Consider the following 27,831-nt stretch of genomic DNA (forward strand, 5'->3'; position numbering starts at 1 on the left):
TCTAGTTATCATATTGTGTGACTAAACATTGTAAGAAAACAAAGAATTTTAAAATGGTTTCCGTCTATGTTTTTACTTTCCAGAAACTTACTGAACTATTTCATTAAGAGACTCCAGTTGTCTTTTAACCGACAGAACTTCAGTTTGTCAAGTTGGATGCTGGTTATTTTTCTCTACCAAATGTGTTAACAAAACCCACTGGATTCTTGTTATGTACAAGAACTTGAACTAGACAGAAGAGATTACTTAATTGAACTTACAATATTAACATATTCTTCTACACTAATAACATTGTACTTACCATTTTCTATTGATAAATTATGGAGCCCGCTATATCTGAGGCTGGAAATTAGTACTAATTTTCTGACATGCATTACACATAAGATAAGAAGCAAGAGCAGGAGTAAGCCATATGGCCCCTCGAGCCTGCTCCGGCATTCAATAAAATCATGGCTAAACTTTACATCAACTCCACTTTCCCATCCATCCACATATCCCTTGATTCCTTTAGTGCCCAAAGATCTATCGATCTCAGTCTTGAATATACTCATTGAATTAGCATCCACAGCCCTCTGGGGTAGAGAATTTCAAAGAATCACAACTCTCTGAGAGAAGAAATGTCTCCACATCGCCGTCCTAAATGGCCGACCCCCTTATCCTGAGACTGTGACCCCTAGTTCTACACTCTCCAACCAGGGAAACAATCTCTCACCATCTATCCTGTCAAGCCCTCTAAGAATTTTATACATTTCAATGAGATCACCTCTCATTCTTCTAAACTCGAGAGTTTTTAGGCCCATTCTACTCAATCTCTCCTCACATGACAGCCGTCTCATCCCAGGACTCAGTCTAGCGAAGTGTTGATTTGTTGAGGTTTATGTACATTTACTTACTACCCTGAAGATTCAAGTTTTGATGAAAAACATTGCCTCAAAAGTAATGCTGGCTGAATTGTTCCCAACTGTATCATCAGAATGCATATGGAAGTCTTCTAAACGCAACTTTACTGGTAAACAGTATCATCAAATTCATAAATCTACTCACAAAATATTTCTATATGATGATTAATTCTGTCACAATGCTTAATAGGAATTATAAAGGGCCTAAAATTCAGGTCGGAGGCTTCCTTCGGACGAACGCCTCCAACCCAAAATTTTTTACGATAATACCTGGTGGTCCCGGAAGCGCCTTCAATTCCGGTCGGAGGCTTCCATTCCATGTGTAGCGTAAAGGGAGATGACTTGCCCGTACGCATGAAAATGCTGGAGTCACATGGACCTGGACCACCAATCACTCTGCAGTATTCTCATTGATAATAATGGGAACTCCGTTTTTACGAGTTCCCATTACTATGAATGAGAATAACCCCCTAAAACAAAGAAACACAACATAATAAATTTTAAAAAACACCTCACATATTTAAAATTAATTTAAATTAAAATTAATTAAATGTTTTTAATGTGTTTTAATAGGGTTTAAAATAAACTTACCTTAATGGACAGGGTTTTTACTATAAAAATGTGTATTTAAATTAAATTTTTATATGTTTTAAAACTCTTACGCTGGTAAAAGTAAGCTTTATGCCTCCTTTCACCAGGCATAAGAGTTTGAAGGACATTCGCTGGGCATGAGTTGGGCAAATAACCCAATCTCACCCGTACGAATATCCTTCTCCTGGGAATAGATTAGAAAAGCTGGTTTACGGCGCATGCACATCTCATCCCGAAAATCGGCTTTTGCGAGGCCTCGCCGGGTCCGTATTCATTCCGTACGGAGCCGGCAAGGCCGGCATTTTAACCCCTTATGTTCTTAGACAGTATAAAAACTGCATGATTATCTCCCATGCCTAGATATAGCAAATGTTATTTAGTGGAAAAACATAAGTTGTAATAACTGACAGTATTAGGATGTAGATACTCTGCAAGGGTCTGCCTGGCAGCTACAATCTTAACATACATTCCAAAACATTAGAAATAGTATCAGAGACGGCAACGGGTACTTAGGGCAGGGTTCCATGAAAAGGAACAAGCTCTCCAACATAATTTTTGCAATTTTTACCTTTTGCATTTTTCTCCTTTATTTCAGGTTAAAGTTATTGGATATGATGCGAACAGTCCAACGTCTGTGGCAGACTGGTTAGATTCTTTAGAGCTGAATGATTACATCAAGACCTTTCTGGCAAATGGTTATACATCAATGGATCTTGTGAAAAAGCTGTGGGAAATTGAACTCATTAATGTAAGTTCATGATTTGCGTAATGCCTTAAAATAAACTATTAGTGCTGAAGAAATTTAAATTCTGAAGGGTTGTGTTATAACATAGCCTAGTGGCTTACTGAGGGAGTAGAAATGAGATAGAAAAGTAAGCCTGTATAAATTACTTACCTTGAATGCACCTTATCTCTACATTGTGTCAATCTTGGCTGCTGTTACACTTGAATTAGATGAAATCATCGATTTCTCTGCTGCTACACATTTGCCTCAGCCTTCACCTGTGGCTGAAATTACCACTTTATTTAGAAGAAAGCATGTTTACTAGAGCCTACGGAAATTGCTGCTGAGAAATTGTTCACTATTCAGATCTTGTCATGGATGCTATAAGTTCAGACGTTGAGAAGTATTATTGTTAGCACAGATGTGAAACATACAGATTTTTTCTATTTTCATCTCTCTCAAGTCACTGGTACATTTCTTTTTTTCATTTTCAGGGATGTAAAGAAATGTAATATTTTTTTCATCGATTATGTAGCATCTTTTTTAACAAGAATTATTTGCTATTGTGAGCCCTTTCAATAGTTAGAGTTATCAGAAACTGTACCACAGTATGCTTCCACAAATCTCTTCTAATTGGAGTCTTGAGTTCATCATTTTATAATTTTATAATATCAAAATGCTTTAAAAAACAAAGTTAACTCTGTGTTTAGTGTTAAAAGTTAGATTGTTGGCAGAATGTTTATGCCTTTTCTTTAATTAAATGAAAAGGAGACACTGGGTTGCACCGGTGTCATCAAACAGAAACAAACAAAAGTGCCACCTTTTAAAGGGCTACAACTAATCGAAAACTAAATCATAATACACTCGATGCCCACTGGTCACGGAAGGCCTCAAACATACTGGCGGACAGCACGTGCCCCTTCTCCAGTGCCACCCTGGCGCAGACAAGGCCACAGAAGAGAGGCAGGCAGCCAGAGCAAACGCAACAACAACTTGTATTTATATAGCGCCTTTAATGGAGCGAAATGTCCCAAGGCGCTTCACAGGGGTATTATGAAATAAAAAGTTTGACACCAAGCCATATAAGGAGAAATTAGGGCAGGTGACCAAAAGCTTGGTCAAAGAGTGAGGTTTTAAGGAGCAAAGAGGTGTCAGGCAGAGAGGTTTATGCAGGGAATTCCAGAGCTTAGGCCCTAGGCAACAGAAGGCACGGCCACCAGTGGTTGGGCGATTATAATCGGGGATGCTCAAGAGGAGCTCGGACATCGCGGGGTCGGGGGGGGCGGGGTTGTGGGGCTGGAGGAGATTACAGAGAAAGGGAGGGGCGAGGCTATGGAGGGATTTGAAAACGGGGATGCGAATTTTGAAATCGCGTATTGCTTAACCGGGAGCCAATGCAGGTCAGCGAGCACAGGATTGATGAGTGAGCGGGACTTGGTGCGAGTTAGGACATGGGCAGCTGAGTATTGGATCACCTCTAGTTTATGTAGGGTAGAATGTGGGAGGCCAACCAGGAGTGCGTTGGAATAGTCAAGTCTAGAGGTAACAAAGGCCTGGATGAGGGCTTCAACAGCAGATGAGCTGAGGCAAGGGCGGAGACGGGCGATGTTACAGAGGTGGAAATAGGTGGTCTTAGTTATGCTGCGGATATGTGGTCGAAAGCTCATTTCAGGGTCAAATATGACACCAAGGTTGCGAGCAGTCTGGTTCAGCCTCAGAAAGAAGTTAGGGAGAGGAATGGAGTCAGTGGCTAGGGAACAAAGTTTGTGGCGGGGGCTGAAAACAATGGCTTCAGTCTTCCCAATATTCAATTGGAGAAAATTTCTGCTAATCCAGAACTGGATGTCGCACAAGCAGTCTGACAATTTAGAAACCATGGAGAGGCCGAGAGAAGTGGTAGTGAGGTAGAGCTGGATGTCATCAGTGTACATGTGGAAACTGACACACTGTTTTTGGATGATGTTGCCAAGGGGCAACATGTAGATGAGAAATAGGAGGGGGCCAAGGATAGATCCTTGGGGGACACCAGATGTGGGGGAGGGAAGAGAAGCCGTTGCAGGTAATTCTCGCGCTACGATTAGATAGATGAGAATGGAACCAGGCAAGTGCAGCCCAACCCAGCTGGACGACAGTGGAGAGACATTGGAGAAGGATAAAATGGTCAACCATGTCAAAGGCGGCAGACAAATCAAGAAGGACAAGGAGGGATGGTTTGCCTTTGTCACAGTCAGAAATGACATCATTTGTGACTTTGATGAGAGCAGTTTCGGTACTGTGGCAGGCGTGGAAACTGGATTGGAGGGATTCAAACATGGAATTGCGGGAAAGATGGGAATGGATTTGGGAGCAGACAACACGTTCAAGGACTTTCGAGAGGAAAGGGAGGTTGGAGATGGGGCCGGTAGTTTGCAAGGACGGAGGGGTCAAGGGTTGGTTTTTTGAGGAGAGGGGTGATGACAGCAGATTTGAGGGAGAGGGGGGCAGTATCTGAGGAGAGAGAACTATTAACAATGTCAGCTAACTTGGGAGCCAGAAAAGGAAGTTGGGTTGTCAGCAGTTTGGTTGGGAATAGAGTCAAGGGAGCAGGAAGTGGGTCTCATGGACACGATGAGATTGGAGAGAAACTGAAGAAAGATGTGAAGTCAGGGCTAGGACAGAGGGGATCCTTAGAGGAAGTTTGGTCCGGTGGGCTCGGGGAAGGAAGGGAACATGCAGTCGAACGGATGGTCTTGATCTTAGAAGTCCATGAGCTCCTCACACTTATTGTCGAAGTGAGGGTGGAGAATGGGGAGAGTTTAAAAAGACGATTAGCAGTGAAGAATAGAAGTCGGGGTTTATCTTTACATTCCAGAATGATTCTGGAAGAGTGAGCAATTTTGGCAGATGAGATGTGGTCCAGCCAGATCTGGCGTCCAACCATGGGCCTGTCCAACCATGGCCCTGTGGATGGCCACCTGAAAAGGTCCTCAGACTTGCCCCACCCCTCTCAGCACCAGGTAGGCAAAGGTCAGAAGCATGGGTCTGAAGTGCAGCCAGAGGTTGAGGAGCAGCCTCTTCAGGCAACCATATAGTGGCTGGAACCTCTCACACTCAGTGTAAATGTGAAACACAGACTCATCCAGGCTGCAGACGACCTAGGGGTCCGTGATTTGACTGAAAACCTGTTTGATGGAACTGCTCCATGCAACACTCCCCACCCCAGATTCCCAATGGTGCAGAGTGGATTCCCACATAGGCAGCCCTTGCATTAGGGTCTCCGCCTCCGCCGCATGGCAGGATAACACACCGAGGTACGTCTGGATGGACGCCGAGGGCAAGGAAATGGAGAATTCTCTACCCCAGAGGACTATGAAGGCTCAGTCTTTGAGCATATTTAAGACAGAGATCGATAGATTTTTGTATATTAAGGAATCAAGGGATATGGTGATAGTGCAGGAAAGTGGAGTTGAGGTGGAACATCAGCCATGATCTCTGATACGTCCTTACTACACAGTATAAATGCACACGAGGCCCATGCTTGAGAGAAAGTCAGTCTGTGACCTGTCCTTTATTCCTTAGCACTCAAGTGATGAAGGTGGGTGGAGCTTCCCCTTTTATACCTGAAGGTCTAGGTTAGGAGTGTCTCCCACCTAGTGGTCATTCTTCTCACAGTCTACAACTTAGGTCAGATTATACATGGGTTACAATGCTGGTTGAATACATGACATCACCTCCCCCCCCCAAAGTCTTATTGCGATCACAGGTTGAGTTTCTCTGGTGGTTTACGCTCTCTTGTAGAGCGCCTGAGTTGGGGCTCCGGTTGTTGGGCGCTAGCCTGAGTGTCTGCTGTTTGCGGTGCCTCAGGCCTGTCCGGACTGCCCACAGTGATTGGGCTCTCCTCCCTTTGGTTCTGGTGTGCGGTCACCTGTGGTGGAGTGAACTCTACATCGTGTTCTTCCTCTGCTTCTTCTATGGGGTTGCTGAACCTCCTTTTTGTTTGATCCACGTGTTTGCGGCAGATTTGTCCTTTGGTAAGTTTAACGACCAGAATCCTATTTCCCTCTTTGGCAATCACAGTGCCTGCGAGCCATTTGGGCCCTGCAGCGTAGTTGAGGATAAGAACAGGATCATTTACATCAATACATCGTGCCCTCGCATTCCTGTCATGGTAGTCATATTGTGGCTGGCGCCTGCTCTCGACAATTTCTTTCATGGTGGGGTGTATAAGGGATAGCCGGGTTTTGAGCATTCTTTTCATTAGCAGCTCTGTGGGTGGAACCCCTGTGAGCGAGTGTGGTTTGGATCTATAGGCCAACAGGAGGTGTGGTAAGCGCCTTTGTAGGGAACCCCCTTGGATTCTGAGCATCCCCTGTTTGATTATCTGCACTGCTCGTTCTGCCTGGCTGTTTGAGGCCGGCTTGAACGGTGCCGTTCTGACATGGTTAATTCCATTGCCTGCCATGAAGTCCTGGAATTCAGTGCTTGTGAAGCACGGGCCATTGTCGCTGACCAAGACGTCCGGTAGACCGTGGGCAGTGAACATTGCCCGTAGACTTTCTACCGTGGCAGAGGATGTGCTTGAATTTAAAATGTCACACTCGATCCATTTGGAGTAGGCGTCTACTACAACCAAAAACATTTTTCCCATGAAAGGACCTGCGTAGTCCACATGGATGCATGACCAAGGCTTGACGGGCCATGGCCAGGGGCTAAGGGAGGCTTCCCTGGGCGCATTGCCCAGCTGGGCACACGTGTTGCACCTGCGAACACAAAGTTCCAGATCTGCATCTATCCCTGGCCACCAAACGTGTGACCTGGCAATTGCCTTCATCATGACAATGCCCGCGTGCTCATTGTGGAGTTCTCTGATGAACACCTCTCTGCCCATCTGGGGCATGACTACATGGTTTCCCCACAGTAGGCAATAGGCCTGAATTGAGAGTTCATCCCTGCGCCTGTGAAATGGTTTAAATTCCTCAGGGCATGCCCTGTACGTGGCTGCTCAGTCCCCATTCAGGACACATTTCTTGACTAGAGACAATAGCGGGTCTCTCTTTGTCCAGACTTTAATCTGACGGGCTGTCACGGGTGAGCCTTCGCTTCCGAAAGCTTCAACAGCCATGACCATCTCAGCAACATGCTCGGTAGCCCCCTCAGTGGTGGCTAGTGGGAGCCTGCTGAGTGCATCGGCGCAGTTTTCAGTGCCCGGTCTGTGCCGAATTGTATAGTCATAGGCGGCTAATGTGAGTGCCCACCTCTGTATGCGGGCCGATGCGTTTGCATTTATGGCCTTGTTGTCGGCCAAAAGGGACGTTAGGGGTTTGTGATCTGTCTCCAGCTCAGATTTCCTGCCAAACAGGTACTGGTGCATTTTCTTTACCGCATATACACATGCGAGCGCCTCCTTTTCTACCATCCCGTAACCCCTTTCTGCCTGGGACAGACTCCTGGAGGCATAAGCCACCGGATGTAACTGACCCTTGACATTGACATGCTGCAACACACACCCGACACCATAGGACGACGCATCGCACGTTAACACAAGTTTCTTACATGGGTCGTATAGTATTAACAGAGTGTTGGAACATAACAAATTGCGTGCTCTATTAAAAGCCTTTTCCTGGCTGTCCCCCCAGACCCATTCGCGACCTTTGCGTAGGAGCACGTGTAGCGGCTCTAGCAGCGTGCTCAATTTGGGAAGAAAGTTACCAAAATAGTTCAGCAGACCCAGGAACGAACGCAGCTCCGTCGTGTTACGGGATCTGGGTGCTCTCTGGATTGCTTCCGTCTTGGACGCAGTAGGGCTGATCCTGTCTGCTGCTACCCTCATCCCCAGGAATTCTACCTCTGAGCTAGGAAGACGCACTTCGCCTTTTTCAGTCGCAGCCCTACCCGGTCCAGCCTGCGTAGCACCTCCTCCAGGTTGTGGAGGTGTTCTTCAGTATCATAACCCGTGATGAGGATGTCGTCCTGAAAAACCACCATCCCTGGAATCGACTTGAGGAGGCTTTCCATATTTCATTGGAAGATCGCGGCGGCCGAGCGATTCCCGAACGGACATCTGTTGTACTCAAACAACCCCTTGTGTGTCGTGATGGTGGTCAGCTTCTTCGACTCACTCGCCAGCTCCTGAGTCATGTAAGCTGAGGTCAGGTCCAATTTTGAAAAAGGTTTGCCACCAGATAGCATCGCAAAGAGGTCCTCCGCTCTCGGTAGCGGGTACTGGTCTTGGAGTGACACCCGATTGATGGTGGCCTTATAATCACCACATATCCTGACCGACCCATCCGCCTTGAGCACCGGCACGATCGGGCTCGCCCAGTCACTGAATTCGACTGGCGAGATGATGCCTTCCCTCAGCAGGCGGTCCAATTCGCCTTCTATCTTTTACCGCATCATGTACGGCGATGCTCTGGCTTTGTGGTGTACTGGTCTTGCGTCCGGGCTTATGTGAATCACTACCTTGGCCCCCATGAAAGTGCCGATGCCGGGTTGAAACAATGAGTCAAATTTGTCCAGGATCTGTGAGCATGATACTTGCTCCACAGAGGAAATTGCAATGACATTGCCCCATTTCCAGTTCATGACAGCAAGCCAACTCCTCCCCAGTAGTGCGGGACCATCCCCTGGGACAATCCAGAGTAGCAACCTGTTCTCCGAATCTTTGTGGGTCACGACTACCGTGGCGCTGCCGAGCACCGGAATGATCTACTTTGTGTAAGTCCGTTGCTGTGCGCCAATCGGCAATAATTATGGCCTCCTGGCCTTGGACACCCACAACCTTTCGAACTGTTGGATACCTATCAGGGACTGGCTGGCCCCCGTATCTAGCTCCATTGATACTGGGATGCCATTGAGGAGCACTTTCATCATTATCGGTGGCGTCCTGGTGTATGAACTGTATATGTGCTCCACATGAACTCGCTGAACTTCAGCTTCCAGCGATTTCCCCCAGCGTACATTTCTGCAATTTCTGCAGGTATTTTGCTCATCTCTGCAAACTCTGGCTGAGTGTGTGCCTCCACGCCTCCAACATGAGCTGCTGTTGAAAACAAAAGGTCCCTTGCCAGTCGATCGTCCCTGACTGCCCCTGTGACTGTCCTTGAATGCGCCATTAACAGGTGTTGATGGCCCCATTACTGGCCGCATTGTCCCTTGCAATGGCGTGAATCGCCGTTCAACTTGCCATTGTTTCTGTCGAACTCCCCCTCTGGGTTCGACTACATGTTGGGGCATGCCCGACTGCCCTTGTCCGCCTGGAGAACTGTGTACTGCTTTAACAATGTTGAATCTCTGTCCCAACCATTCCTTAACACAGTACCTCTCGTCTATTCTGCTAGTGGCCATGCTCGCGTGGTTTAAATCCCAGTTTCTCGTCGCCATTGATACGTCCTTACTATACAGTATAAATGCACACGAGGCCCATGCTTGAGAGAAGGTCAGTCTGTGACCTGTCCTTTATTCCTTAGCACTCACGTGATGAAGGTGGGTGGAGCTTCCCCTTTTATACCTGAAGGTCCAGGTTAGGAATGTTTCCCACCTAGTGGTCATTGTTCTCACAGTGTACAACTCAGGTCAGATTATACTTGGGTTACAATGCTGGTTGAATACATGACAATCTCATTGAATGGCAGAGCAGGCTTAAGGGGCCTAATGCCCTACTCCTGCTCCTAATTCATATGTTCTTATGAATGTGCAGGAGCAGCTTGTACAGGAAATCCCTTTGTGCCAAGTGGAATGGCACAGGCTCCCGAGGGAAGTTTCGGGACCTTGCGCCGATAAGAAATTCCATCCGAGCGGGAGTCGGTTGATACAGGATCATTCCTCCCCGCTTGAGCCTCCTCAACATATCTAGTGAAGTCAGGGCTGGATGGCTTTGGCTGTGGGCTGGGTATAGCTCCAGGACATCCAGGCTGACAAAAGCTCTGACATCATGAGGAGCCAATTTAAAACCGAGTTGAGGAAAAATTTCTTCTCCCAGAGGGTTGTGAATCTATGGAATTCTCTGCCCAAGGAAGCAGTTGAGGCTGGCTCATTGAATGTTTTCAAGTCAAAGATAGATAGATTTTTAAGCAATAAGGGAATTAAGGGTTATGGGGAGAGGGCGGGTAAGTGGAGCTGAGTCCACGACCAGATCAGCCATGATCTTATTGAATGGCGGAGCAGGCTCGAGGGGCTAGATAGCCTACTCCTGTTCCTAATTCTTATGTTCTTATGTTCTTATTATCATCCAGCCCGCTCCTCCGCCATCCAGTACATCCCTGACTCTGGTTACCTTGGCAACCAGGGCCTTTCTCTCCACCAGCCACGTGTCGCCAAGGTCGACCACCCAGAGGTGCGGGTTCCTAAGCAGCGGCTCCCTTAAAATGGCCTCTGCTCCAGACAGGGAAAGCTCTGGCTGGCGACAACTATACTCCAGACCCTGATTTCATCCCGGTAAAAGACAGGCAGCTCCTGCTAGGACACATGGATGCTGAGCAACTTAACAGAAGCTGTGTGTCAATTCAGGCTATGCATCTGATGGAAGAAAAACATCACCAGCGCACACCATTCGGGATGATCCTTGACCTACAGGTATCTCTGCAGAGTGTGAGGCAGAACGCAAACCAGCATCAGACCGCCCTCCCTAAGCGGGAGACTTACAACTGCAGCAAAGACCCAATGCTTCCTTTTGTCCCAGAAGAAGTCGATGAGCTTCCTCTGAATCTTGGTGACAAACTCAGGGGCAGGGATCAAAGTGACCAACAGTACAGCAGCATAATGGCTGCCAGTTGGTCTATGACTAGCGTCAATCCCTGCAGGACAGCACTCGGAGTAGGTCCTGCCCAGCGCCCTAGGTGATGGGTGTCTTTGGTCTCCAGCTCTTGCCAGTTCATCGGCCAGGCTTCCTCAGTAGGGCTAAGGTAGACTTCCGGGTACAGAAGGTGCGTGGTGCTCCAGGCGAATGGGCTGGACTTGCTCCGGGAGGGAGTCCACCTGCCACTGATCAATCAGAAGTCCAGAATATTTATCTAAGTTGATCCTTGCGGCGGGCGCGGCAAAGTACACTCACTGGCACTCGTGCATCATCATCATCATAGACAGTCCCTCGAAGCGAGGATGACTTGCTTCCACGCCAAAAAGGGATGAGTTCACAGGTGTTTCAATGAAGGACCTAATATTCCAGATTCAGAACTACATCGTGAAGTGTGGAAGATGCCTGTGCGTGGATTTTTTTAATGTGTGGCGGTCGTTGCGGAGCTAGGTCTTGGTCCAGTGGCAAGGATTACCCAAGACTAATTGGAGACCAGCTCTGCTGCACGAACCTAGTGCGCACACATATCGCAGTGTGGGCAGGTCCGTGCTGCCCCTGGGCCCTCGCCTCTTCTGGGCCCTAGATTCACGCCTCTCCTGGGCCCTGGTCACTTCCCTCTATGGACTCTTGCCGCTCCTTCGTCCCTCCTGCTGTGCCTGCCTGCACTGCAATCAGCGACCTGGCTTCATAGCCGTCGCCCTCCTGCTGATGGTCTTGCAGGCCGGGACCACGCCGATTTCCGGGCTGAGCCGCCGCATGTTGCTCCTTCCAATGGCCCCGGCCTGCTGATGGTCTTGCAGGCCGGGACCGCACCGATTTCCGGGCTGGGCCCGGCCGCCACACACTACTCCCTCCAATGGCCCCGGCCACCAATGCATCCTGGCACTCATGCATCCTCCACATGTCAGCGGCATCCGTGACCATGAGAAGCACGTCATCGGCATAAGCCAAGAGGGCGATCTCCACATCCAGCCCACGCAGAACCAGCCCACGCAGAACCAGTCCCGACAACCCCTTCTGCAAGAGGCACATGAAAGACTCCACGCAGATGGTATATAATTGTCCAGACATGGAGCATCCCAGATACACTTATTTCCCAAAATTAAGGGGTGCCGTCAAAGATCCGTTCACCTTAATCAGACCCTCCGCTACAGCATACAGATGCCGGCTCCACGCAACGAAATACTTCCCGGACCCAAATGCCTGCAGAGTCTCAAATAAGTATTTGTGATACACCCTGTTAAACCCCTTCTCCTGATCCAGGGAAAGGACGGCACTCGACAGTTCAGCCCTCGAATGGTGGATGAGGTCCAAGGCCAGGTGGATGTTGTGAATGGTCCAGCCTGGGACTGTGTAGGATTGGTCAGGGTGGATCATGTGGGCCAGAACGATACCAAGGTGAGCACAGAATGTTGATGTAGATGGAGTATATGTTTAAAGTTCTAAAATGAGCATTCTGAATGAATGTGCCAGATGTTTTGTGATGACATGATAGCCAATCAGTGGTGATATTAAATCCAAAGGGATCTACTGAGACACAAGAGAAACATTCAATCCCTGGAGGTGGCACAAAGAGAAACGAGCCACAAGACTGATCCCTCGGGCCACTAGTGTTCCTCATGGATTGAATTATAAGGAAAGGTGGAGGAAACTGAAAAGGAGGCAAAGGCACAGGAGCTTAGTGAGGTGGATAAGATATTAAGATACTAGAAAATGCAATTGCGAGCACTACTCAGGAAATGCTGTGAAAATAGGACAAGGGAACACCGGTTTAGATGGCAAAAGATTCATTTAGCACTGATGCACAAAAACTGATTAACACACATGGAATGAACCTCTGGTAAGGCAGTAAAAGCACATGCCTTGGAGTCAATTAAGAGATAATTGAACGTTGTGATGTTGAACCTAAGCTTTTCTAGATGGAAGGGCTAAGATAGGAAAAGAGCCACCTAACTTATATTTATTCTGTGATCTAATGAAAACAAACTCAAGTTGTCAGGCACATACTTGAATAAAAATCTGGATTTAGTACCCTGTGCTTTCTCCAGTAGGTGTTGATGGGAAGCAAAACTGTCTGGTTCTACAAATTCTGTTTGTAATTCTACTGCCATAACATTTCATATAATGCTTCATCTTATTGCACCTCATATACTACTGGAGTAGAATGCTTTGAGAGCAAAATGTGCCTGCCTCAAAGTCTTCCAAATAAGTGATGATGAAAGTAGAACTGATCATCCAAGGGGGTAATTTTCACCTTCAACATTTGTATGGTGCACTGGCAGAGTGGATTGCCTACCTGTTATAGAGCCACCCGGTTTTCATTTACAATGATATATTTTGCTGTGTTTTGCAGTGGAATAGCATGCCCTGTATGCATGACACACAAGATATTTGCACTTTACATGAATAAGGAATCTGTAAACAAATGAGTGTCTATAATTACTTTCAGTACCTCGGACAATGTGATAACTTGTACTTCAAAGGGGACTTTTGTTTCATTGTTTGTCAAATACCAACCAGGGATAGTTCATCAACAAAGATATCATCTTGTCAAAATTATCTTGGTTATTTTTCTAAGCAGTTCTGGCTGAGATGAACATCCTGCCTGTAGTAAGGATTACATAGTCAATTTTATTTCTGTGCTGATCCTTCAATGGATACTTTTAAGAATCAAGTATAAACAACATCCTCCATTGGTGTTGTTAATCCAGACTAACGACAACTTGATGAATGTTGTTTACCAGGTGTACAATTGGATATGTAGCATATTCGATTTATGTGAGACCAATATCTTGTATTAACATGATATTATCGCATTTGAGCACTTGGTGGTGCAGTTGCCCAAGTAACTGTGAGGCTGATAGGAAATGCAATTGATTGGCTCAGTGATGTGAAATAATGGACCCATTTTGCGTACAAAAGGATGGAATTTGTGATCAATACTTGAAAAAATTTGAAGTTATCATGTGTGCATTTTTAGTTCTTTAAGTTCTACGTTCTATTTTCACTGGGAATTGCATTCAATTTATATTCAGGTGATTTCAACTGAATTTACACACATCTCTGCCCCAGCCATGTTCATGTGTCAGACCATATCAAACTATTAGCCAAGTACATGGGTTGTTTCGTTTTCTCAGAACAGAAAATGGCATTGGCCTGGGTCTGGTGGAGGAAGATCTGTGCTTTGGTCATTTTGATTTCTTAATGTATGTGATACTCATGCATGCACTCTATATAAGCTGGTGTGAGCACATGGGTAGCTAATAATTACAACTGTGTCACTGTTGTACAACACAAAGCCAGCAATATGATGCAGAATTAAAATTAATTCAGATGGTTCTTAAAAAAATTACAGATTGCAGGCAACATTGTATTTCTTTATAAATATCTTTCAAATTTTCAAGGGGATACTACATTGTAACTATTAGTGACTAATTCAAGGGATCTTGCAAATTTGAATCTTTGCTTTAGCAGGTATGTGATAGAATTTGAAAAGAAATGTGTAAAATTAATGGTTTCTGTTAGATATAAAAGGCAACATGTACTAAGTATGAAATACTTCACTAAAACAACAGAACAAGTGAATTGTTCCAGTTCCTAAGCTGTATGGATCATCTCTTCGCTTAGCTTAGCTGGTAGCAGCCTTACCACTGGATATAAGATTCAGGGGGTGATATTGGATCTTGGTGCACATATGTTGCAGGTGGAAAACGGGTTCAATTTAGGGGACAACCTCCCGTCTGGACAACGTCGGAAACACATCTGACGTCTCATTGGTTGGGGTGTGGTAGAGGTGCTTTTGGTGGCTATCTAAAACAAGCGTTAGGCCTTTTGAATATGCCAGTAAGGTGCCTATAACTCCTGTTTTAGGACCCAGAATGGAAATTGGTTTATACAGAGCTCAGCAGGTAACCTGGTCTACATGAGTTCTAACCAGCGATCCTTAAAGAGGATTGAAATACTCCCAGCATACCAACCCCAAGTGAAACATTTGGTGGAGGCTACCACCAAAAAGGAAAGCTTTTTAACAAAATACTTCATTGAATTGCTTTCCACATTCCCCTGGACTTGCCTGAGGCCAGTGTCCCAATCAGCCGAATTTGCTCAGTCCATCACTCCCCCCCCCCCCCCCCCCCCTCCGTGACCAGAGAGCTGTCCCTGGGGCCACGACTGGCAGTATTATCCTAATGAGGCCGGGATAGCAATTTGCCGTGGTCCTGCCGCCAGCCTCACTGGATACGTGTAGAAAATGTTGAACTGGGATCACGTGCCGATTTGGGCACAATCCAGCTTCCAGGCTGACGAGTTCAAGGCCACTTCAGGGATGATATCCATGTACTAATGAGATCATAATCTGGCTGACTCTCCCGTGCAGAACTGAGGAAGTATTGCATTATTAGAGATGTCACGCTTCAGATGAGATGTTAAACCAATGTCCTATCTGCCTACTCAGGCAGTTAAAGATCCCATGGCAATATTTGAGGAGGAACAGCGAATTCTCCCCGTGTCCTGCGAAACATTTCTCCCTCATTCGCGTCACTGCTCGATGTGGGATGTTTCTCGCTTGCATATAAGAGCGACTGCACTACAATGACTAATTCATTAATGTGGAGCACAAAGACATTTTAACAATGCTATATAAATGTGCCTTTTTTTCTTTTTCTTATTCTGTTTTCTTCTTTGCCATACATTACTACATTAAAATATTGACATTTTTCACTTGGGGTTGGTATGCTGGGAGTATTTCAATAATTGATGCAATTAATGGACTAGGTAAACTAGTATGTATGGATGAGGGAGAGAATGAGTCCCATTTCACATATCTGTGATTTAGGAACATAGCAATAGGAGTAGGCCATTCAGTCTCTTGAGCCTGTTCCATCATTCAGTTAGATCATTGCTGATCTGTATCTTAACTCCATCTACTCACCTTGGTTCTGTAATTGCAAACAATATCAGCAGAATGCATATTTTGATAACTTAATTTTTCAAATTATGTGCATTTTCCAGGCTCCCTCACTGATTCCCTGTATGTACCATTCTTTAAGTAGGGCCAATTGCATTGATACGTCACTGTGCGTAATGATTTGTTGATCACTACCTTGTACTTCTCCTGTCAAATCCTTTTGAACATTTTCTCACAACACTCACCTTTATCCCAGAGAGCCATAAAACCTTGGACAGGCCTTGAAATTACTCTGCATAAAATTTTGCACAGCTCATGGACCTTGTACCCTGCAGCAAACCTGTATGTTCAGTTCTACAGAGGTTGCAAGGTGGTTAAAAGTCTTTTAATTACTATAGATGGTTGATAACATCACAGTAGGAAATGTGTTACATGTCTTCAGCACAATGAAACAAGAACATCTCTAAATATTTGTGATATTATTGAAAAAAATTCCAATTTTAAAAAATTGAACACAAATGAGCAGAGAAGAACAAATGAACTTTCAGGATCAGGTTGGAATATTATAAGCTAACAAGCCCACCCTTTTTTTTCATTATCATTCCTACCATATCCCTCCATTTCCAGAAACAATTCTAATTGTCTCTTGATCCTGTAAAAAAAATGATTACCTTTAATATATTTTCCTGCTAACTTATTCCATATGTTTAGTGTGATGTTGGATCTACAAAAGTATGAGTAGCATCAAGAATGTATCACAACTTTCTATTTGATGCATTACAAGGTATAGCAAATGTATAGGTAAAGAACAATACAGTTCACTATCTCATGTGATTGAAAGAAGAGCATTATCCAGAGTTAAAATCAATGGGGCTTAGCATTGACAACAATTATTAGGTGTCTTTTAGTCAATGTATTTTAAAATGGAGAATCTTTAAATGGTTGCTATGACAGCTGGAAGTTGCTATGGTAACTGTAGCATAGCAAAGAACAGACTTGTATTAGCAAATTCTATTCCTAATTTACAGCATTTAACAGTCCAGTCTTTCAGATTTACTCTCCACACAAAATAAAAAGACTTAGCTCCTGACTTGGCTCAGTTTGTGAAAATGAAAGTGTTCTAACCAGCCTCTCTTTTTTATTTTAAACAAAATAGTGCATTTCTTCTCTATAGAATATGCAACTCCTTCTCTTTTGTGTTATCTTATGAAAAGGTCATTCGGAGTTATTGTCAGCCCTTCATGCGTGCATCTGTTAAACTAATGCAATGCTTTAGGGTGTCATAATTGGCTGTAGGAGATGAGCTATTTCAGCCTTGCAGCAATCTGTGCTGTTCAGTTGTTCTCACATTGTCTCTGGAAGCACTTTAATTGGCCACCATTTGAGGGATGTTTGCGGGAAGTTGTTTGTTGGCAGCTGTAGAATTGATGGCCCTTATTCCAGCTTATTCACAGTACATCTTTCAGATGCTATGGGATTTTCTATTACGGCGGAAGGGGAAGTGGCATCTCGTGTTCCATTTAACTAATCAAGCTTTTAAGACACTAAATATAGTTGTGGCTGAAAGCCAAAAGAAACTGTAATGAATAAATTGTCTCTCTTGCTGTCAGTGTAAGCAAAGGTATCCAGTCATCTGGGTTGTGAGGCAGATTGCAGCAGTTTGCCTCCCTATGTGACAGAATATCCATAATACCGTGACTGCAATAAAACACCAATGCAGTCGAGAAAGTCTATGCTGATGAAGAATTGATAGACTTGTTACGGCAGTAAAACTGATGCAGGGCTGGCTCACTATTGACCCTTAACCAGAACAGCAGTATTTATGCCTTAAGCCTCTGTCAGAATAAAAAAAAACAATGCAAATCTGATTTTCCTCTGATGCTTTAGTGTGGTGTGACGCATCAAAGGGAGTAAGGTGCTCAGAAAGCCAGTATTCGACTGCAGATCTTTGCTGTCTCTGAGAGGATTGGGAATTTTGCATAATTCCACTAGTGCTTTGGGGTCAGGTGAGTCAGATTAACTGTTCACTTTAGAAACTGTGAGATGCTTAATTGCATGGAATGGAAGGTAAAATGGAAGGTGAAAAATAAGACAGATTTGTAGTTTTGCAATAATAGTAAAGGCAGGGAAAATTGTTTCAGCTGACAAAAGCAGATGAGCGATCTGGAGCCTGTAGTCTCTCTCTATCCTATTTCTTGATTATTTTACATTACTTGCTTCGTTGTACACCTCCAGTTAAGAAAAGCAATGCGTGTATCTCAGCTGTATTTAACTACAGAATATACATAAATAACGCATCATTGTTATTACGTTTTCTGCCAGAAGGAACAGTACCCTAGTAGTGTGATGGTATACAGTTTCTACATAGGGAGCGAGCTAGCACTTCATATTCTACTGTCATAGTTAGTAACATCATTTAGCATATTTCAAGAGCAAATAGTACAGCATATTAATAACACTGAAAAAACAGCTATTTGATGAACAGCTTTGCCTTCAGTGTTACTACAATATTAATTTCTCTATTAATAAACATATGCATAAGGAGATTGTTGCTATTGATTAGACCTTAGTATGATTTGATTTCAAATAGTTCAGAGAACAATCATTCCAGTTCTCAGCCTTGATGCCTCTCCGTCAATAAAGCAAAAAGGAATCGTGGAATGTTTTATGTGTTAAGAACGGAACAGGTTGTAGCGGCAACACTGTTTATTAAAAGAATTCTTAATTGAAGTGGTGATTGAAAATAAACACGTTTTGTTTTACCTGCTATTGAATAGTACATTGGATGAGTGAGCACAAATCAGTTTAAGTATAAAACTCAAAACTATTAGTTGCCAGCTAGTGCTCATAAATTGTTGAAGAAGTACCATTGTAGTGTTTGATAGGTTGGCTTGTGAATCGGAGGGATTACCGAACTAAAGTTCATATCAACACAGAGTGAGTATCATGGATTTTTTTAAAAGAAGGATGCAAGTTTTAAGCTCATTTAACTAAAGTTCATTTTGCTAAGTTTTCTTTTAACATCCAAGCCTTTTCGTATAAATATTCCAATTGTCTACACTCACATCAGTTGTTTTCACGAGTCTATTACAGTTTAAAGAAAAAGATGGGGTAATTTATTCCATTTTTTTATTCATAAATTATGATTTAATGCATAACCAGTTTGATAATTGATTATTTACCTCAATCTCTGCAAATTATAAAGCATGGACAATTTATGCTTTGCATTTGCTATCAAATTAATATTATAACTTAGCAACTATTCCACAGTCTGTTAAAATATGGAATTGAGTATACTTTTGAAATACTATAAAATATCCTGTAAGTTAATTGGCCATGTTGTGGTATGGCAGAGTAGATTAGGTGGCACAGTGTATTTAGATCAGCAATGTCCATCATCCTGATTTTCCTTGGATCCCCCACTCAGCAGAGTTAGTGATCTGAGCCATGGCACTGTGGGGACGCGATGAGTGGAGGTCAGGTGCCTTAGGCAAAGGTCAGACTTCTTCCCACAAGTATCTCATGGTGGCACCATTCCCAGAAACATTCATAGAAGTGGAGAGCCCTGCCCATATTCGCAGTCACATAACCTATACTGCTAGGGGGGGGATCAAAAGTGAAAAGAAATTGGAACAAGGAAAGAAGTATATCCTCAAAAGAAAAGATGATTAATATGTTAATGAAGAAAAAAATGGTTTTATCTCAGTTCTGAAGCAACTTTAATTCCGTCAAGACATTGTGTGATTGTAATGCTCATGATACTGTCAGTTAAAAATAAGGGGAAATTGTTGGGCCTGAAACCACTCTCCCCTTGGGTGCATACAAAGTGTGCACACGCGAGTGGGGACCCCGCAAAGTGCGTGCGCCTAAGCCCGGCACTTGTGATCTGTCAAAAATTCTTTTGACAGATCACATGCATGCAAAGGAAAAGGGCCTCCACTGGCAGAGAGTTGGGCCTCCGACCGCGATTTCTGGGCCGTTATGTCTAAACTGTGACAACTGTGAGCAAAGCTTGAAAAAAGTAGGAGATATTTATTTTCCATTTTATTTTAATTACTTTTGCTGTGCAAACCATCTGCAGTTTGTTTTATTCAGCAGTTTAACAACAACAACTTGCATTTATATTGCGGCTTTAATGTAGTAAATATTATAGAGGTGAAAATGGGCAGTATTGGTGATGGAGAGGATATGAGGTCAGAAGCTCAGTTTGGGGTCCAGGGTTGTGAACAATCTGGTTGAGCCTCAAACAGTGGCCAGGGAGGAAATTGAAATTGGTGGCTAGGGAATGGCATTTGTGGCGGGGGCTGAAGAAATGACTTTGGTCTTCCCAGTATTTAATTGGAGGAAATTTCTGCCCATCCAATACCCCTGTACTGGATATCAGACAAGCAGAGTGACAAATCATAGGCAGTAGAGATATCGAGACAGGTGGCTGTGAGGTAGAGCTGGTTGTCATCGGTGTCGTTTTTAGAGTTAGTTAAACAAAGAACAACATTTTTTTTAAAGTTTGGCTGTAATATTGTTCACTGTTAATTCATTACAGAATTAAAAATGTGTTCTTCCAGTCTCTAGTAGAGAGGGTTAAATAGATTGGCTGTTGTGATACTGAACCAAACAGATAATTCCTAGTTTCTGCTGAGTTAATTGAGTGATGATGGAGAAAAAACAATTGGTATCTGAGCCAGGGAGGGGAAAAAATCAGCCAGGATTCCTTGTCCTGATAACTATTCAGTGTCCCTGCTACATTTATTTGGATGCCATATGAGGACAGGATTGGTCTTGATTGTGATGGTTCCCATGGTAAATTTTTTTAATTAAAAAATTTTTAAAAATCCAATTTCGTTCCAGATCAACTCTAACGCCAAAGATCACTTTGCGCCAATATGTTTGATCTTAGGCCAAAAGGCCGAGAGGCGAAGTTGCACCGTTCCTGGAAATATTGCAATACCAGGTCGGTGCATGGAGTGGACGGGGCATGCCCCTGATCCAGCTCCCTGTCCAAAAATCAATTCAATATCATGTCCCCATAGGGGATATTAAACTGATAAGAACAGATACTACACTTGATCTTAGCCAAAAGGCCAGTTCCCATGGTAAATTTTTTTTTTTTTAATTCGTTGCCAATCTTTCCAATTCTTTGTCAAATCACAAACGCCAGCGGTCACCTTGCACACATCAAGGATCACTCTGCGCCAATGCTCTTAGCCAAAAGGCCTAGAGCCACTGCACCGTTCCTGGAAGTACTGCAATACCAGGTTCGTGCCATGGAGGTGGATGGGTCAGGCCCCCCACACACCTCCGTGGAGGTGGATGGGTCAAGCCACCCCACCCACCTCCTATCAGTTCCCATGGTAAATTTTTTAACATTTTTTTTAAATTTTTCGTAGCCAATCTTTCCAATTCTTTGTCAGATCACAAACGTCAGCGGTCACCTTGCACACATCAAGGATCACTCTGCGCCAATGCTCTTAGCCAAAAGGGCTAGAGCCCAAGCACCGTTCCTGGAAGTACTGCAATACCAGGTTCGTGCCATGGAGGTGGATGGGTCAGGTCCCCCACACACCTCCGTGGAGGTGGATGGGTCAAACCACCCCACCCACCTCCTATTTCCAAAAAGCATAGGAGAACCACCTTCCTGATCCAGGGAGAACCATGTTAGGGTCATGGTTACTCCCCTGTCAGGTCAGTTACGCATGATCTTAGCCAAAAGGCCGAGATCATGGTAAATAGTTTAGCAACACTTATTGTCTGGGATGGATGGCAATATACTTTAGGAACAGCTTATGTAAGGCTCTAACTGGTAGCTCTACATTTTGGTAGAAATGAGTAAAACATGAATTATATGTGAGAGATGAAGAATAAAAGAATTCTTAGTTAAAATTAAATAGGTGATTTTTTTTTCATGTTAATAAACCAGTCAGCCAGCTTTGCGACACGCACTTCTGACTTTTGTCGCTTGTAATGTCCATTCATATCAGTATGTGGGCTTATCTCGGGGATATCCTCTGAAATATATAAATCTGATTCATTTTATTTGGAATCAGTTTATTTTCAGTAGTTCAGGAAAGTAATTGTGCATAAAGTGATTCTAAATATAAAGGTGGGGATGGTGGGCTGGCGGGGCGGGGGGGGGTGGGCGGCAAGGTGATAACGCTGTAAAAGGAAGCATGTGAGATCCTTCATTTTATCAATCGGGGCATATAGTACAAAAGCAAAGAGGTAATACTAAACCAACAACAACTTGTATTTATATTGCGCCTTTAACGTAGTAAAAAACGTCCCAAGGCGCTTCACAGGAGCGATATAAAACAAAAAACTGACACCGAGCCAAGTAAGACGTTAGGGCAGATGAACAAAAGCTTGGTCAAAGAGGTAGGTTTTAAGGAGCGTCTTAAGGGAGGATAGAGAGGCAGAGAAGGAGGAGGAGTTCCAGAGTTTAGGTCCTAGGCAGCTGAAAGCATGGCCACCGATGCTTAAGCGATTATAATCAGAGATGCTCAAGAGGGCAGAATTAGAGGACTGCAGATATCTTGGAGGGGGGGCAGCGTTTTGTGGGGCTGAAGGAAAATACTTAGATAGGGTGGGGGCGATGCTGTGGAAGGATTTGAAAATAAGGATGAGAATTTTGAAATCAAGGCTTTGCTTAACCAGGAGCCAATGTAGGTCAGCGAGCAAAGTGGTGATGAGTGAGCGAGCACGGGGTGATGGGTGAACGGGACCTGGTGTGAGGTAGGACATGAGCAGCCGAGTTTTGGATCACCTCTAGTTTACGTAGGGTAGAATGTGGGAGCCCTGCCAGGAGTGCGTTGGAATAATCAAGTCTAGAGGTAACAAAGGCAGGGATGAGCTGAGGCAGCGGCGGAAACAAGCAGTGTTACGGAGGTGGAAATAGGCGGTCTTATTAATGCTCCAGATATGTGGTCTCATTTCCGGGTCAAATATGACACCAAGATTGTGAACAGTCTGGTTCAGCCTCAGACAGATGGTAGGGAGAGGGATGGAGTCGGTGGCTAGAAAACTGAATTTTTGGCAGGGCCTGAAGACAATGGCTTCGGTCTTCCTAATATTTATTTGGAGAAAGTTTGTGCTCATCCAGTACTGGATGTCGGACAAGCAGTGTGTCAATTTAGAGACCGTGGCAGGTCGAGTGAAGTGGTGGTGAGGTAGAGCTGGATGTCGTCAGCATACATGTGGAAACTGATGCCGTGTTTTCGGATGATGTCGCCACGGGGCAGCATATAGATGAAAAACATAGAAAGTAGGTGCAGGGGTAAGCCATTCGGCCCTTCGATCCTGCACCACCATTCAATATGATCATGGCTGATCATGCAACTTCAGTACTCCATTCCTGCTTTCTCTCCATACCCCTTGATCCCTTTAGCCGTAAGGGCTACATCTAACTCCCTTTTGAATATATGTAACGAACTGGCCTCAACAACTTACTGTGGTAGAGAATTCCACAGGTTCACAATTCTCTGACTGAAGAAGTTTGTCCTCATCTCGGTCCTAAATGGCTTACCCCTTATCCTTAGACTGTGACCCCTGGTTCTGGACTTCCCCAACATCGGGAACATTCTTCCTGCATCTAACCTGTCCAGTCTCGTAAGAATGTTATATGTTTCTATGAGATCCCCTCTCATTCTTCTAAATTCCAGTGAATATACGCCTAGTTGATCCAGTCTTTCTTCATATGTCAGTCCTGTCATCCCAGGAATCAGTCTGGTGAACCTTCGCTGCACACCCTCAATAGCAAGAATGTCCTTCCTCAGATTCGGAGACCAAAACTCCATACAATACTCAAGGTATTGTCTCACCAAGGCCCTGTACAACTGCAATAAGACCTCACTGCTCCTATACTCAAATCCGCTTGCTATGAAGGCCAGCATGCCATTTGCCGCCTTTACTGCCTGCCGTACCTGCATGCCTATTTTCAATGACTGATGTACCATGACACCCAGGTCTCGTTGCGCCTCCCCTTTTACTAATCTGTCACCATTCAGATAATAACCTGCCTTCCCTTTTTTGCAACCAAACTTGATAACCTCACACTTATCCACATTATACCGCATCTGCCATGCATTTGCCCATTCATCTAACCTGTCCAAGCCCCCCTGCAGCCTCCTGGCATCTTCCTCGCAGCTCGCACTGCCACCCAGCTTAGTGTCATCTGCAAACTTGGAGATATTACATTCAATTCCTTCGTCTAAATCATTAATGTATATTGTGAATAGCTGGGGCCCCAGCACTGAACTCTGCGGCACCTCACTAGTCACTGCCTGCCATTCTGAAAAGGACCCGTTTATTCCCACTCTTTGCTTCCTGTCTGCCAACCAGTTCTCCATCCACGTCAAAACATTACCCCCAGTACCATGTGCCTTAATTTTGCACACTAATCTCTAGTGTGGGACCTTGTCAAAAGCCTTTTGAACATCCACTGGTTCTCCCTTATCCATTCTACTAGTTACATCCTCAAAAAATTCTCGAAGATTTGTCAAACATTATTTCCCTTTCATAAATCCATGCTGACTTGGACCGATCGTGTCACTGCTTTCTAAATGTGCTGCTATTGCATCTTTAATAATTGATTATAACATTTTCCCCACTACCGATGTCAGGCTAACTAGTCTATAATTCCCTGTTTTCTCTCCCTCCTTTTTTAAAAAGTGGGATTACATTAGCTACCCTCTAATCCATAGGAACTGATCCATAGGGAAAAAAAAAGGAGGGAGAGAGAAAACAGGGAATTATAGACCGGTCAGCCTGACATCAGTAGTGGGTAAAATGATGGAATCAATTATTAAGGATGTCATAGCAGCGCATTTGGAAAGAGGTGACATGATAGGTAAAAGTCAGCATGGATTTGTGAAAGGGAAATCATGCTTGACAAATCTTCTGGAATTTTTTGAGGATGTTTCCAGTAGAGTGGACAAGGGAGAACCAGTTGATGTGGTATATTTGGACTTTCAGAAGGCTTTCGACAAGGTCCCACACAAGAGATTAATGTGCAAAGTTAAAGCACATGGGATTGGGGGTAGTGTGCTGACTTGGATTGAGAACTGGTTTGCAGACAGGAAGCAAAGAGTAGGAGTAAATGGGTACTTTTCAGAATGGCAGGCAGTGACTAGTGGGGTACCGCAAGGTTCAGTGCTGGGGCCCCAGCTGTTTACATTGTACATTAATGATTTGGACGAGGGGATTATCTCCATGTAGTATCTCCAAATTTGCGGATGACACTAAGTTGGGTGGCAGTGTGAGCTGCGAGGAGGATGCTATGAGGCTGCAGAGTGACTTGGTTAGGTGAGTGGGCAAATGCAGGCAGATGAAGTATAATGTGGATAAATGTGAGGTTATCCACTTTGGTGGTAAAAACAGAGAGACAGACTATTATCTGAATGGTGACAGATTAGGAAAAGGAGAGGTGCAGCGAGACCTGGGTGTCATGGTACATCAGTCATTGAAGGTTGGCATGCAGGTACAGCAGGCGGTTAAGAAAGCAAATGGCATGTTGGCCTTCATAGCGAGGGGATTTGAGTACAGGGGCAGGGAGGTGTTGCTACAGTTGTACAGGGCCTTGGTGAGGCCACACCTGGAGTATTGTGTATAATTTTGGTCTCCTAACTTGAGGAAGGACATTCTTGCTATTGAGGGAGTGCAGCGAAGGTTCACCAGACTGATTCCCGGGATGGCGGGACTGACATATCAAGAAAGACTGGATCAACTGGGCTTGTATTCACTGGAGTTCAGAAGAATGAGAAGGGATCTCATAGAAACGTTTAAAATTCTGACGGGTTTAGACAGGTTAGATGCAGGAAGAATGTTCCCAATGTTGGGGAAGTCCAGAACCAGGGGTCACAGTCTAAGGATAAGGGGTAAGCCATTTAGGACCGAGATGAGGAGAAACTTCTTCACCCAGAGAGTGGTGAACCTGTGGAATTCTCTACCATAGAAAGTTGTTGAGGCTAATTCACTAAATATATTCAAAAAGGAGTTAGATGTAGTCCTTACCATTTGGGGGATCAAGGGGTATGGCGAGAAAGCAAGAATGGGGTACTGAAGTTGCATGTTCAGCCATGAACTCATTGAATGGCGGTGCAGGCTCGAAGGGCCGAATGGCCTATTCCTGCATCTATTTTCTATGTTTCTATGAACCAGAATCTATAGAATGTTGGAAAATGATCACCAATACATCCACTATTTCTAGGGCCACTTCCTTAAGTACTCTGGGATGCAGACTATCAGGCTCTGGGGATTTATCAGCCATCAGTCCCTTCAATTTCCCTATCACCATTTCCTGACTAATAAGGATTTCCCTCAGTTCCCCCTTCTCGCTAGTCCCTCACTCCCCTAGTATTTTCGGGAGGTTATCCTTGTCTTCCTTAGTGAAGACAGAACCAAAGTATTTGTTCAATTGGTCTGCCATTTCCTTGTTCCCCATTATGAATTCCCCTGATTCTGACTGCAAGGGACTTACATTAGTCTTCACTAATCTTTTTCTCTTCACATATCTATAGAAGCTTTTGCAGTCAGAGTTTATGTTCCCTGCAAGCTTACTCTATACTCTATTTTTCCCCTCCTAATTGAACCTTTAGTCTTCCTCTGCTGAATTCTAAATTTCTCCCAGTCCTCAGGTTTGCTGCTTTTTCTGGCCAATTTATATGCCTCTTCCTTGGATTTAACACTTTCCCTAATTTCCCTTGTTAGCCACGGTTGAGCCACCTTCCCTTTTTTATTCTTACGCCACACAGGGATGTACAACTGTTGTAATTTATCCATGTGATATTTAAATGTCTGCCATTGTCTATCCACCGTCAACCCTTTAAGTATAATTCTCCACTCTATCCTAGCCAATTCACATCTCATACCGTCAAAGTTTCCTTTCTTTAAGTTCAGGACCCTAGTCTCTGAATTAACTGTGTCACTCTCCATCTTAATGAAGAATTCTACCATATTATGGTCACTCTTCCCCAAGGGGCCCCGCACGACCAGATTCCTAATTAATCCTCTCTCCTTACACAAGACCCAGTCTAGGATGGCCTGCTCTCTAGTTGGTTCCTCGATATGTTGGTCGAGAAAACCATCCCTTATACACTCCAGGAAATCCTCCTCCATAGTATTGCTACCAGTTTGGTTAGCCCAATATGCAAATTAAAGTCACCGATGATAACTGCTGTACCCTTATTGCACGCGTCCCTAATTTCCTGTTTGATGCCATCCCCAACCTTCCTACTACTGTTTGGTGGTCTGTACACAACTCCCACTAATGTTTTCTGCCCTTTGATGTTTCGCAGCTCTACCCATATAGATTCCACATCATCCAAGCTAATGTCCTTCCTTGCTATTGCGTTAATCTCCTCTTTAACCAGTAACGCTACCCCACCTCCTTTTCCTTCCTGTCTGTCCTTCCTGAATATTGAATACCCCTGGATGTTGAGTTCCCAGCCTTGGTTACCTTGGAGCCATGTCTCTGTAATCCCAATTTCATCATATCCGTTAACAGTTATCTGCGCAGTCAATTCATCCACCTTATTACGAATGCTCCTCGCATTGAGACTCAGAGCCTTCAGGCTTGTTTTTTTAACACTCTTTGTCCTTTTAGAATTATGTTGTAATGTGGTCCTTTTTGATTTTTGCCCTTGATTTCTCTGCCCTCCACTCTTGTTTTTCTCCTTCCTACCTTTTGCTTTTGCCCTCTTTTTACTTCCCTCTGTCTCCCTGCATAGATTTCCATTCCCCTGCCTTTTTAGTTTAAACCCCAACACCACTAGCAAACATTCCACCTAGGACATCGGTTCCGGTCCTGCCCAGATACAGACCGTCCGGTTTGTACTAGTCCCACCTCCCCCAGAACCGGTCCCAATGTCCCAGGAATTTGAATCACTCCCCCTTGAACCATTCCTCAAGCCACGTATTTAGCTGAGCTATCCTGCAATTCCTACTC

The 27,831-nt window shown here is 44.4% G+C and overlaps 1 protein-coding gene and 2 pseudogenes across 12 annotated transcripts in view; 1 reads left to right on the forward strand and 2 right to left on the reverse strand.

Moving 5' to 3' along the window:
• Positions 1-27,831, forward strand: part of anks1b (ankyrin repeat and sterile alpha motif domain containing 1B) — a 965,528-nt gene that overhangs the window by 881,636 nt on the left and 56,061 nt on the right. For all 12 annotated transcript variants that reach the window (XM_070897439.1, XM_070897440.1, XM_070897444.1 and 9 more), the window contains one exon: positions 2,086-2,238. In XM_070897439.1, coding sequence (XP_070753540.1) covers positions 2,086-2,238 — 153 coding nt within the window. The remainder of the gene's footprint in view (positions 1-2,085; positions 2,239-27,831) is intronic.
• On the reverse strand, positions 20,808-20,985 carry LOC139279075 (U2 spliceosomal RNA; annotated as a pseudogene).
• Positions 21,379-21,617, reverse strand: LOC139279187 (U2 spliceosomal RNA; annotated as a pseudogene).

Source organism: Pristiophorus japonicus, chromosome 13 (assembly GCF_044704955.1).
Source record: "Pristiophorus japonicus isolate sPriJap1 chromosome 13, sPriJap1.hap1, whole genome shotgun sequence".
Lineage (NCBI taxonomy): Eukaryota > Metazoa > Chordata > Chondrichthyes > Pristiophoridae > Pristiophorus > Pristiophorus japonicus.